The sequence below is a fragment of the Opisthocomus hoazin genome, chromosome 4 (genome assembly GCF_030867145.1).
Source record: "Opisthocomus hoazin isolate bOpiHoa1 chromosome 4, bOpiHoa1.hap1, whole genome shotgun sequence".
Lineage (NCBI taxonomy): Eukaryota > Metazoa > Chordata > Aves > Opisthocomiformes > Opisthocomidae > Opisthocomus > Opisthocomus hoazin.
In genome coordinates, this window is record NC_134417.1 from 62,625,889 (window position 1) to 62,640,554 (window position 14,666).

At 36.8% G+C, this 14,666-nt stretch overlaps 1 protein-coding gene across 11 annotated transcripts in view; it reads left to right on the plus strand.

The window, feature by feature from the left end:
- DGKB (diacylglycerol kinase beta) overlaps nt 1-14,666 on the plus strand; it is a 385,269-nt gene that overhangs the window by 281,715 nt on the left and 88,888 nt on the right. For all 11 annotated transcript variants that reach the window (XM_075419231.1, XM_075419232.1, XM_075419230.1 and 8 more), the window contains one exon: nt 9,988-10,078. In XM_075419231.1, coding sequence (XP_075275346.1) covers nt 9,988-10,078 — 91 coding nt within the window. The remainder of the gene's footprint in view (nt 1-9,987; nt 10,079-14,666) is intronic.

The window sequence follows — 14,666 nt, forward strand, 5'->3', positions numbered from 1 at the left end:
TAATTTAAGTACTACTCAGTGTCATATCTGCTTTTACATATCCATATTAGTAGGTAAGGGGAAGGAAAATTGTTTTATTCGTCTGACATAATTTAAAGATGAAATGTGAAGGTCTATGACCTTGCTCTGAGATAGCAGACCTATTACAATATATACACAGAGGGCTTTTTTTTATTTTTAACAGAGCTTTGTTGGTTCTCTAGTATGACCAAGGCTCATAAATGTGAAACTGTTTATAGACTTTATTTTTGTTCTTGACAAAAAACCTCTTCAGATTAATGAGTCATTGGTGCCTCAGCATCTGCTCCCAAGACTGGGGAATTTGGGAAAGAAACTGAGGGGAAATATGAGGATAAAAATAAGTAAAATGTTAAGAGCAGAAATCTTCGTGATGAGGAACGGACACAAAGGATTTAAGACATGTTACAGGAATGTTCTTTTAGTGGAGCAAAATGGCAGATTAAATCACAGATATAATGAAGACACTTTTCAAGTAAATGTTTTGAGAAACTTAATTGTGTGGTTTTTTTGGTCTTATTAATAACTGTTGTTTAAACAGAATGCATTCAAGAGCAACTGCCAGAATTCCTTGTTTAAAAGAGATATTTCTAGCACAGATGAGAAACAGTACCCTGTTACATGGGGGAATATCTTGTAAACTGTACCAGTCAGGTATCACACTGTTTTATAATAGCTGGTTTTTATACCAGGTGCTGTGGGTTAACCTCCTATAATTTGTCTCAGATGAGCGTATGGCTTTGCTATAACTCTAGGAAAAATATGTTATCTTTTTTTTTTTTTTTTTTTTTTTTTTTTGCCGTGAACATCCTGTTGCATATTGGCACAGAACAGATGCAGCCTGAGGCACAGCTCAGAAGTCACTGAGTTCCTCCTGAACTCTAGCACCTAGCGCAGTACTCTGAGGCTCTTAAAATGTCTGGAGTGTATGGTGCTTATATTTCAATATGGGCACTTTTACTTGTGCTTTAGGATAAGATTCTCCTTTGTGTTAGATGTTAGTAGTAGGCTTCTCTCCGCTGGACTCTGTAGTGTAACAAGGGTATGTGAGAAAGGCATCATGGTTAATCCCATGAGAACAGGTTCCATAGCTAATAAGTAAAGAATGTGGGTTATGGATATGACTATCATCCTGGTTTTGCTTGCATTTTTTCTGATAGTCCTAACAGAGGGAGCACTTCCAGTCTGGCTGCTATGTCTCTCAAAAACCTAGACAAATTGCATGCTGATCAGTAGCGCAACAAAATCAGGAAACAGTGCACAGACCCCCAGTGAATTTGTTACATCTTTTGTCTGCAAATAAACAGATAATAGATGATGTTCAGGAACATCAGTACCTGTCTGGAGTGTGTGAACTGACTGGTACTCATACCTGGACTGTCTGTACAAATATTTCAATCCAAATAGATAGTTGGAGCCTGAGATAAGAACTGGTAATGGGTGGTGAGACATTAATTGAGGGGAGATAGATAATCCAGCAAAGATAGTAAGTGAAAAGAGGAAATGTGCTTGGGACCAGAAACCTCAGAACATACAAGTACCCATCCATTGTCATCCAAAAGGGCTATCTAGCCAGGTGGTATTTCTCCAGTGTCATCTACCAATGAATCTAAGAAGAGAAGAATGGGGTAATATGTAATACATTTCCATATCTGTGGTGCTTTTGTTATGTGGACTTCAGTGGCTATTTCTTCCATGAATCCCTCCAATCATTTTTGAACTGATGTAAACTTTTAGCATTCTATTGCAAAGAGTTTAGCATTTTAATTGTGTGACGTGTAAAGAAACATTTTGTTTGTTGTATTCGCTGCCTCCTAGTCCTTCTCATCTGTCCAAGCTTTTTTTTGGGAGAGATGGTGACTAGTCATACCCTATTCAGCCTCCCAATGGCATACATGATTTTAGAGAACTCTATTATACTTCTGTCATTAGTCACCTTTCAAGGCTGAAGAACTCAAAAAGTGTTCCATATTTTGATTGTCTCCCTTTCTCCATACTTTCTCCACTTCTGTTATACTCTGTTTTTTCTCTCTCTCTCTTCCTTCTCCACCCCCTGCCCCCACCCCTTTGGGGAGTGAAGAATTGCACATAGTATTCAGAGCATCACAACACAGTGCATGCAAATGCTATTAAGCACTGCTCCAAAACTTCATACAGCTATTTATTGTAAGCCCAAGACCTTGGCCCTGAGAACTCATCACTGTTTGTAAAATTAGGGTTGTTTTTCCTCTGTACACCACTTTACATTTATCTACACTAAATTTCATGTGTATCTTTACACCCCTATCGCTCAGTACTGTGAGGCCCTTTTGCAACTTTTCATGATTAGTGCCTATTACAGAGGTAACCAGAGTGATAGATGCAAAGTGATCAGAGTGGACAAGGTGTCCAGGAACGGGTTCTTGAATGGACAGGAGACCACAGCTGAAGGCAGGAGTAGAACTGAGCAGGCAAGTATGGTAGTTACAGCTGCAACAAACGGCAGTATTTTGGAGAAAATGGGGCTGAGAGCTGGAGAAGGGGAACAGGCAGGTGGACAGCAGAGGCTGCAGACCAGCTGCCTACACAAGCATGAGCTACAGTGCAAACCTGTTCTAAATGAGAAGAGAAAATCGAGTCAAATGCAGCTTTACAGCAGTTGAACTACTAAATGTTAGCAAGAGACCATCTCACAGTGTTACTTCATGGCATAAGCTTTTATGGTATAAGCTTTTAAGTAGTTTTCCAGCTATGGGTGATAGCATTGTATGATAAGGTCAAAATTTTATTTGTTGTGTAAAATTCAAACTGTTCTTTCAGGATTTTAACTTTTCTGCACTTATCTATACAATCTCTGCTTATGCTATGTGCCATAAGAGACTAACACTTAGATTTGCAAGAAGTACAGTTGGTAATGGAAAAAGACAAAATTGACAAAGATGTGTCTATTAAAATCATGCCAGTCACACATAAATCTCTTATGGATGTGCATCTCCACTGGCTATTTCCTTACCTTTGCGTGTGGTTCATTATAAAGCAGAACAGGAATTATATGATTGTTAAGACAGAGGTGGAAAGAAAAGAAGAACATTAGAAAAAGTCATACATTCTTATTAATATATATTATGTGCTGCAATGAAATCATTTTTACCCAAGTATAAAATTACCTAGATAATAGATTTATGAACGGTAAGAAAAGATGGAAAATATGTTGTCTCTTGAAAACTTCTGTGGGAGGGATAGGACTTGATAAAAATATTCTTTATATTGAATTGTATGAAGCATTAAAATATTTTTTAGCAGCTGAAGCTTTATTTTATCATATATTTAGTGTTTAATTAAATAAAATCCAGTGTATCAGCACACTTTATTAGCAGAAATACAAAGTACAGTCACAGTGACATACAATCTGCTGTAAATTTCACTTTATTTGCTCTTGAACCCATGTCTCGCAGGATGGGACTCAATAAAATGAAAGCAGCAACTTCAGACACACCTTAGAAAATTTTTCCACAACCTGAGAAAAATCACATGGTAAAGGTTCCAGGAGCTTTTACTTCAAATTACAGGGACAGACTTCCATTTCTGCGTCTGCTTCAGTTGTTCCTGGGTGCAGACTTTTTTTCGTCATGCATTGAGAATCAGCACTAGGGCTTCTATATTGATGTTTTTTTAAATGCAATATGAAATTCCAAGCTCTAATAGAGCAGGACACAGCCATGGATCACCATATAGAAGTTAGGATTTAGGGGTTTTGTTTGTTTGTTCAGTTTTAAAAAGGGTAATTTACACTTGTAAATACAGCTGGTCTTTTTTTTTTTTTGTCCTTTTTTTTTCTTTTTTTTCATATTGCTTCATGCTATAAAATGTCTGAATTAAAGTCGTAGAATGGTTTGGGTTGGAAGGGACCTTTGAAGATCATGTGGTCCAATTCCCCTGAAATGTGCAAAGTCATCTTTTACTCAATCAGGTTTCTCAAAGCCTGGTCCAACCTGATTTTGAACATTTCCAGTGATGGGGCATCCACAGCTTCTCTGAGCAACCTCTTCCAGTGTCTTGCAACTCTCATCATAAAAAAAATTCTTCCTTGTGTCTAATATAAACGTACTGTCTTTCAATTTGATAGAATCATAAATAATAATAAACCTTCCTTGGAGCTAGATTATTTCCAGCTGTATACTACATGGAGTTTTACACTGTTCTCCAAAGTCTCTGGTACTAACCACTGTCAGTGACAGAATACTGGAACAGATGTGCAGCTTTTTACTCAGTATGGCATTTTCTGTACTCCCAGTTTTGTTTTTAGACCTTATTATACCTATTTTCAGACTTCAGAAATCTGTGGCTTTGCTTGGATCTCCTTTAGGAGTATTTTCTTTTTCATCCCTTCTCTATTTTGTCTACCTTTTTCTTTCAGCATTGCAGAACTTCAATGCATTTTGAAATTAGGTTCCTATCACTTTCTCATTCTTCTCTTTCTTTGATCCTTCTGTTTTCCCTGATGAAGATCTCTTTTTTATTTTTTTTTTTTTTCCTTTTCACATGTACTTGTCAACCACTTCCTCCCCTTGGACTCTTCACAATTTCATTGCTGTAGAAATACACCTCTGTCTCACACCTCCATTTCTGCACACACTTCCCTGGTATTTTTCATTCACTGCAGAGGTGGTTCTACGCGTTAATCCACATTTCCTTGGAACAGAGGACAAAAGAGTGAACAAGACGGGTAAAGGGACACAGAGAGACCTGTTCCTTTTACATATTACCCTGAATCTATGGCTCTGAGCACCTTCCAGAAATGTGGTGAATGAGATGATAAGCATCCACTCTATATGACTTCTCTCCTACTCTTTCCTACCCCCCCCACTGAAATTTTTCAAAAATTCATTACATTCTTTTCATTGTTGATTATGAATGCTGCTCTTAGAATGAGAGCTCTAAACTGGAAGCTGTATATGAGTTTATGATATAGACTGAGACTAACTCTGGACTCTTGGTGACGAACAAATAGTACTTCCGCAACATAATTGGAATAGATTTAAAAAAATTCTTTTGAAAAGGCAGCGCTTAGGGATTATGTTTTGAGGAACAGTTAGTTTATGGAGAAAACCAAGTGCTGTTTGTCCATGAGCAGACATTCTTGCACAGGTTTTGTGGTAGAGATTGCTTCCTGGCACTAGACTTTTCAAGGAATTTACCTTGGAAAAATTAAGAATTCTAGTAGTTTCATGGGTAAAAATCTCTATACTTTTTATAGTTTAAAGAATAAAAGGTAACAGAATTAGAGACACAAAATTTCTTTCTCTGCCGTATGAGAATACTGAAGGTAAAGCTTTCCCAGAATGTATTTCCGAATGGTCATAATATAGTTAAATTCTGTATGTATTTTCATACAGATGGCCAGAGACATATTCTTGATGCAAGGCTACCCTTGTGCTAAATTTAAAATCTCTGCTCTGAAAGTGTAGCTATATTAAAACAGTTCAAAATGTATGTTATCAAGCACGTTTAATATAAGCAAATATACATGTTTTTCACCAGTCATTTTCAAAAATGGTCAGTGTTTCGTCTGAAATTTTATAAAAATTGCAGTCAGACATTTCCTGATGTGGAAATTTTTAGCTCAAGTCATTGAAACTCGACACTGCAAAATTAAGATAAAGTGGAAATAAATACAAATAGAAGAAAGAGTAAATAGAAGAAGTGTAAATAAAATGTGGCAGAAAGTGTGACAAACTTACAAATGTAGCCATAAATGGTTGCCCCAAATGTAGACTCTTAAAGCGAGAATATGAATTTGTTTCTTAAGTTTAAAGACATTCCTGTTTTATTGTCATGACCTTTTCTTAGCAGCCTGTAGCTGGTCTATTGTTATGCGTATTCTGACAGAGTGTACATACTGAAATGAAGTATAGATGCTCTTCAGGTGTAGAATAAAGTATTTACTATTTCCATATTTAGATACAGGACAATTTTTCAATGACATGCCTTGTAATTGCTTAATCAGAAAGGTTATATCAAATAGTTTTAGCAGTAGGGGGGGTTTTGATTAACTGATAATGGAGCAAACCCGTATCACAGACTATTTTGATCATTTTGCCTTGATTGCCAAATATGAGCCTGAACTTTTCCAAGAAACTTACCCAAGTTCCTAAGTCTGGTATTTATCCACGTTATAGAAACACTATAAGAAAGGCAGTATTAGCCTTTCCTGTCTTGCCAATTTATTTCATCCCTGTTTAAGAAGATCATTCCACTGATCAGAAAATTAACCAATATTTGAGGATGTGGAACACCACCAGCATAAAAGGTGTTTAGGCTCTTGAAGTACAGTTTTAGTTTTGTTGTTCCTGCATCCCTAGACCGTATCTATTTTGACATATGGTCATCCAACAGCAGGGTTAGATAGGTCAGCCTTTAATCATGGTTGGTGTTTTATTTACATTGTATTTTCAAGCACAAAGTTGTTTAAGAGTTTAGCTGTGCACTTTGAAGCATATGCAAAAACACTTTCCTATAAAATAATCTATTGCCTTTCCTATTCCAACAAAACCAGTGTTGTAAAGAGAAGTACTGTGGTACAGAACTGTTTGTTTACTGAAACAGACTTTATCTTTATTTTGGTCATGTCTTATTAAAAGTTGAAATAAATCCAAATTATCAGGTCCTCTAGGACTGGGAGAAAATAAACATGACAGCAGCCTGTGATTCAGTTTCTCACAGTTTTAATGATGCAAAGTTGTCATTAAATATGTATTTGTTTACCATTTTAAAATTTACTTGTACCTTTGTGAAAGAAATTAGAATGGCCTTGAGAGTAGTTAATTAGTCTTCAGAATGGTCTCTTCTACTATTTGCTGCTGTCTTCATAAGCAGATGAACTTCACCTGTGTGAACGAGGAATGCAAGTGGAAGATAAGAATTTAGAGATTTTATTATTAGGAAATTTAGAATATTTACTGTAATAGTAAGACTGATATTGCTTATGGAAATTTTAGTATAATTTGTATTGATTTCTGTATGTTTAACTGTTTTGTACATACGAGAAAAGATCTAATACAGTTTTCTGTACAATAAAAATATAGTGCATTTGAATAAAAACATGCAATCTAATTTATTTCATATCTGGTAAAAGGAGTTGGTAAATCCTTTTGAAAATATAGAATAAAATTATTTGTATCTACATCTATCTTTGTACTGGAAAAACTGTCAAGTAGGGTGCCTTTTTATCCTTAAAAACAGATATAGGCAGCTAGGGAAAGGAGGACAGGTTCACAAGACTACATTTTTTAGCCTAGTAGAATCTTATAGGGTCTATTACAATGACAAGAAATACATTTACCATCAAAGTCTCGCCTGATAAATGTACTTAGACTTCTGTCATATAATTCTACAAAGTTCTGATTTATGGATTGACATTTTCTAGTAAACCTTGAGTGTACTGACAATGCTGGGTTTCGTTTTGCTGAACTCAAAATACGTGAATTTGACACAATATATTCTGAATGACTCTATATGTGTATTTTATCTTTGTGCAAGTCAGTGTTTATTATATACAGAGATAAGAAGTCAATTTAAAGCAGGCTTTTCAATAAAGAAAAAGAAAAGATGCTTCATTTGAGGTAAAAATAACTGAACAGCAAGACAAAAGGCTCTCAAAGGAGAAGATGCAAAGGCTTGTTGATCTTCCTCAATAACAGCGTCGAAAGAAATGACAAAGTATTTTTCTGAATACTTACATCAGGTTTTTTAATGGTTTCATTTTTCGTCATCCCTTTGTAGAAAGTAGCAAAATAGCTGCATCCAGATTTTCCAAAGGGACCCAACAGGAATTCATTGGTTTTTTCCACACTTGTTTGGAAACGAAAGGACTCTATATTTCTTTGTATACATTGGCATAAATAAAGCAGCTGATCCCAGGTCAGTATGTCAGTGTGCTACCTAATCTGCAGGTATAGAAGGAACATACGTCAGACCACTTCCTCCCACAGACTCTTGGAGTCTGGAAGCTGTATCTGATCTGAGCCCTTCTGGTTGTTGGAGCTCTTTTGGGAATACGCCATTCATCCCAGAGCAGGTTCTCCAAAACAGCTTCCAAACATTTTCAGATATTCTGTACAAAAACCTTTGGAAATGCCTGCACCTTTTTCTTAAGAAATGTGTCACTTTGTCTCTTGTTATTCCTCTCTCTTACTGTTCTTATTATTGTTCTGTTCCCCACCCCATGCAGGCTGCTAGGTTGGACATGCTTAGGCATCTCTGGTACTGCACAAGGAGTTGTAGGCTTGCGCCAGCAGATTTCTGGGAATGGCCAGTACTGTAGTGCCCCTTCTCCCTTTATGACTTTAAGAGCCGCTAAGTAGACTTTTATATGTCATTTAAAATAAGTATCAAGGGTAGGATTTGGGCTTTTGGTGGCATGTTTAACAGTCACCAACATCTGCGTTTCACTCTTCTTCACTTCTAGCTCATGCAAACCCAGTCATTTTCAAGTTCCAAGCACAGACATTGTTATGCGTCTGTGTCAGAAAACTGTTTATAGAAGTGGATGAACTGTGTTCGTATCTGATTCTGAAGTGTGAATAATGAATTCTAATTCAGCATCTTTTTTGATTTTTTAGCTTAGCTTATTGTTTTGTTACAGAATAAAAATTACTCATGAGAGTTGAACAAAACTGCACATACTTACTTGAAATGGTACTGTTGGTGTCCTGATTGTATTTAACAGTATGCAATAAATCTGGTAAAACAGAAGTGCAGTCTTTATATATTTAAGAAGAAAAACGTGTAATGTCTGCCTGCTGTCATGATAAACTAAGCGATTTACTAGCATTTATATCCAGTTTTATTCTTCTGTAGGATCTGTTAATGAACTTCAAGATGCAGGTCCATCACCCGTTTAAAATGTGTCTATGAATTAATTACCTGGTAATGTAGCTCTCTTACTGCAAAATACCTAAAGATTGTTAGAGCTGGAATTTTTGTTTTCTTTGAGTATCTCATCTGTCCTCTGTCCAGTTCTGGGCTCCCCACTTCAAGAAAGATGAGGAGCTACTGGAGAGAGTCCAGCAGAAGGCTACGAGGATGGTGAGGGGACTGGAGCATCTCTCCTATGAGGAGAGACTGAGGGAGCTGGGCTTGTTCAGCCTGCAGAAGAGAAGGCTGAGAGGGGACCTAATAAATGCTTACAAATATCTGAAGGGTGGGTGTCAGGAGGATGGGGCCAAACTCTTTTCAGTGGTGTCCAGTGACAGGACAAGGGGCAATGGGCCCAAACTGAGGCACAGGAAGTTCCGTCTGAGCATGAGGAAGAACTTCTTCCCTCTGAGGGTGACAGGACACTGGAACAGGCTGCCCAGGGAGGTTGTGGAGTTTCCTTCTCTGGAGATATTCAAGACCCGCCTGGACAAGGTCCTCTACAGCCTACTGTAGGCGACCCTGCTTTGGCAGGGGGGTTGGACTAGATGACCCACAGAGGTCCCTTCCAACCCCAAACATTCTGTGATTCTGTGATATGAGCAATAAGCATTTACCTTTAGCTAACTTAGGGCAAGCTACATTTTGTCTTGGCTCTCCTTCATCATGGGAGTGCCCTGCTTGCACATTCTAGCAGTCTGTGGGATAGAGATTTTAAGCATGAATCAGAAATTGTGTAGTAGGTGTGAGAAGTGAAATAAAATCTATACATTTTTCTGAGGCATGTCACTGGTTAAGTGACAAAAGTATTCTGGTAGTCACTGAAAAAGAAAAGTCAAAGGTGCATTTGAACCTGTCAGTTCAACACATTCCTGTTATCCCTTTAGGGGATATCATACAGCTTGACACCAACATTTAAGCTTTGAAAATTATGAGCTCATCTATTTCAAATGGGATGTCACATGTTCCCAAGCCTTTGCCATTACTTATAATGGAAGACAGGATGATCACTTTTGTCATACATTGATAGTGAATAAGATCTTTCTTTTTTCTTTTCTTTTTTTCTTGTTTCAGAATGAAGAACAAATTTTGGTATTTTGAATTTGGCACTTCGGAAACTTTCTCAGCCACCTGTAAGAAGCTGCATGAATCTGTAGAAATAGAAGTAAGAAACTAATTGTTGCCTTTATCCTTGAAATGTCACGAGTCTGGCTGAAATGCAGGGAGCAAGGGTGTAGAATGCCTGAATCCAACAAGGCAAAGCAGTGCACATCCTTTCGACCCTATATCCCAAAATATTATTTTTATCGTGTCTATTTGTAGTGTAGCCCTGCACACTGGAACAAAGTTCAGTTTGATGATTAGTGAAGTCTTAATACAGTAGACAAGGTCAAGAGGTGAAATATAACATTAGAAATCAATAGGGAGTGTGGTTAGGTCAGATGGAAAAATGAAAGACTGTTGGAGAAAGTGAGAGCTGCTGCAGGATTAAAATAATAAAAAAAATCTTATTATTTCTAGGTCCCAAGATTTTATAACCTTTAAAACTCAATTCCCTAAAATTGTACTTACTTTCTGAATAAAGGTTAAAGAATATATTTTTTTTTTTAATCATTCCCCTTCATTAAATAGCTTTTCTCTCTGCACAAGGGGTCATCTTTCCATTATACATTGAACATTAACTGAAAAGACACAGGACAGTTACAGACAAGATGGGAATTTGAAATAATATGCTACTGCTACTTTGATGGCTGATAGAATAAGTGGCTACATTACATAAACTGTTTGGAGGGCTGAGATTTATAAATAAGTAAATGAAAAATGTGAAAGAAGTGGAGATACAAATCTGAGAATTTAAATTAAATAATGAAATAATTTCCCAAGAGGATTATGGTGCTTTTCCAATAGTAATGAGAAACTTCACAAGTCAATGGGGTGTTAGTATAGTAGCATGAGGCCCTCAGAAAGATATGGCGAGAGCTATGAGAGTCTGGTCAAAGCCTGCTGAAAGGCAAAGTCTGAAATCTGAAAGGACCGTGGATCTGGTAGAAGAGTAGCAAAGAATATTGGGACTGAAACTGTAAGACCTGTAGTGACAGACTTGCCTGTTATGTTATTGTGTTTCTTTTTAAGGTGGAAACATACTCCACACATGTTAAATTAAAAATTAAAAAAATCCCAAACAACCAAAAGAAAACTCCAGGGAAAAAAACCCAGTGACAACAAAAAACCTGTTGCTTCTGAAGACAGTGCTTTGCGCATTAGGGTTGAAGTACATGTAGCCTGAAAAATATTTGATCAGTTATTGGAAGAAATGCTTACCTGATTTGATTTGAATATACTGTGAGTTAAATGTATCATTCGATTAAATATAAATTGAAGAGTAGGCTTTCACAAGAAAATCTTTCTATCCAGCAAAAATCTTACATAGCCTGTAAGATGTGACAATCTTAAACCATCTAATTGTAACCATTGAAAAGGTTATGAAATGTTAACGTCCCAAAGCAAAAAAATATGCATACAAGTTTGTGATGCTGCTAATACCAGTTACAGAATTGTTGCCAATTCATATCAATAATGCTGTTATTACCAATGAATTATTACATAACCAGTATATGAGACATGTTTGTCAATATTCACTTCATCTGCCCTGGTCATTATCATTAGTCCTACAATTAGAAACAAAAGTCATAGGGGAAATACTTTCCAAAATGTTTACACAGGAAGTGTTAGGAGGTAGTTATTTACAGATTTATTACAGTGAGTAAATTATATTTAAATGAACAATCCTTGCCAGTATGCTTGTATCTAATGTATCTTGTTTGTGTGTTATAAACACTTAGGAGCAGCACTGTTTTCATCTGATTTTTAACTTGCTGCCCCTGGCTTGGGGATGTTACTGTAAATGAGAGCTTAGTGTATGAGAACACATTTCACTCCGAATAAAATGCCAAGGAATACATTTGCTCTACAGCCAAATTTTGAATAAACAAAGCCCATGAAGATTAAGGGTCTGTATCTCTGAGCTGGGAGACAGTGATCAAACATTCTGTGGGCAAACGCTAGATTTGACTTCTAAGCTAATTAAGCTTGGCTTTCCTGATATACATTCATATCTTTTACATTCTGTATATTTTCTTCTGTGTGAGATGCAGAACAGAGTTTGGACACTAAATTCTTATGTTATCCAGAATAAGAGATGTTTTTATTTCCAAATTGGGATCCAAGAAGTTGTGGAGAGAAACATAGGTTCTAAAGGAAAAAAAAATAGGGCAAAATTAAGTGTTTATTTTTAGTAATAACGTATCAGTAAATGAGGCTTAAGACTTCACAGTTTAGAGCACTTACTCTTTATTTGCACTTCGGAAAAAAGGAAGGTGGGTGAAGGGTATTTAATGAAAGCAGGCATAGATGCAGTGCAAGTGAGGGTGGCATGGTCCATACCTGCAGCACTGTGAAAGCATCGTGGGACCACAGGAAGCCTACTGTACCACCTGGTGTTAATGGGTGGGGGAAAGGAGTTTAGATGATCACCCAGAATATTGGACTTGGTTACTCAGCAAAGCCTTAGTCTCAGCTGTTTTCAGGCATGGGTATGTTCTCGACTTAGAGATGATCTGAAAATATTTGATATAATGAATGAAGTGTGAAAGATAATGCCTGAAAAGGGACTGAGGCCAGGAAAGAAGGTAAAAATTAAATTGAAGTGCTAGTGTTTATTTCTAATCTGGGTAGGCATGGTCCACATTTTAAAAGTGTGCTTTTGTTTTTAGCAGCATCATTGCATTTTTCTGGAATTTAAAAAAAAAAAGCAGAATACATCTGTGTTTTGTTGTGGTAGCATATGAATGTGTTAGGACAACGCAGAGCTACCTGTAGCGCAAACTTCTTGTCTGTGTATGAACAAAAGAAAACCTGCTTTACTAATTCAGAAAGTTCCTCGTCACTGTGGGATTCTGAGGTCTCGTCAAATAATTGTCTTAGCGTACTACCTGCTGTGTTCAATATTGAGTGAAAATGGAAGCCAGACCCTATGCCATCCTATTTCACAATTCTTCTTTTATTTAAATAATTCCAGTCAGTTTGGGGGACGCCAGACCTTTATAAATTAACAGCAGGGAAATACCAAAGGTGTCAGATTGCATATTTATCATCTTTCTCGTGTAATACTTAAATATGTATTAAGAAGTGACTGACATAAATTAGGCAGATTTCAGAAGCCACAGGCCGTGGCTTGTAGAGGACCCCCTTCTGCTTGACATTTCATCCTTGTCAAAGATCAAATTATTTTAATTTAGGCTGCAAATTATAAGGAATGAAGACTTCTTTGTGGGAATTCCCTGTGGTAATCTGACTTTTGTTGTTACTGCTGCTTGTCAGTGTGCAAAAGATATAATATGCATGCAAATAAGGTTAAAAAATATGTACTATCTAATTATCCAGCCAGTACATTCCACTTGAAGACAGTGGGAGGCCTGACACACAGTATGTGTTTGATTCATTGAGGCCTGCAGGGTATTTACACAAGATTACTTTTAATTATGAAATTAATATCTGTTTATCTAGAATGTATACCAGTAAGTGAGCATACACATGAGCAGAATTTTTAGTAAAATAAATCATCTTAATATTTAATACATATAAAATAAAGGGGGGAACCACAAATTTGCTTCCAAAATAAAGTGAACACCCATGCCTTTTTTCCTCTAAGAAAAGTGTGATTAAAAAGTTACACATTCAGTTACAGTAGTTGCCACAACTGTCAACTCACTTCCAGATATCTTTTGACCTAAAATTCCCTATATGAATATAATCCACAGATTTAAAATGTAGTTCTTGAAGAGCAAATATGAAATGGAAACCTTAATGTTGAAATTGTTCTCTCTCCAGATTTACACTCTTCTGAGAAGAATTAAGAAGATGTAGAATATGCATTATGATACAGTTCTGTTTTGTGATGTCAGAAAGTTTCAGGGTAAACAAATAATTATGCACAGTTATTTCTGAGTTGCACTTTGCTTTTCTTCTTCAAAGCTGTGATAAAGGTTTAGGCAGAGAGGAAAAGTGTCAGTGACCCACAGAGCAGCAAGCTGCAAGATGTCAGTGGACTATCACTGAAGCATGGTTAATGATTTTTCCAGTTTTCTTCCTGATTATTGTATGTGGAATTACAAAATGAGACCCTTAATCAGTTTTAAATGCATGACTGGACCCCCTACTGGTTTGCAGAACACTGCAGGAATAGGATCTAATGTTTTAAAAATATACTACTATGCACTATAAGGTGCATGTGACTTGCCAGGATGTCTACGTACTCTAGCTATGTTGTGAGGCAAAAAGCTAATCTACCTCTAGCCAAAGTACAAGTATATAAATCCTGAGAACTTTGGCTGGTTCAGTGAATTAATAAGTAGAACTGGATGCTTTGCCTTCCACCTGCAGGTTCAACTGTAGTTATCTAAAATTGGGTCTCTTTTTCTGCTATGGAGATTCTTCTGTATTTTACTGTGTCTTATATGGATTCGGAGTTTCCCCTGATCCTAAAACAATGTGGGTGGGGAGGAAGACTTAGCCTGGGTAAATTATAGTCTATGAGGGCTGGGTGTATCCTATCAAGCTAGGTACATCTCATCCAATGTGTGTCAGGTGAACTGTGTTTGCCAATGTTGTAGGCTTTTGCCACCTGAGAGGATGCTGCAGTTCATCACTAAACAAGCTGATAAGGTCCTTGAACCATTCTTCTGGAAGTTGAA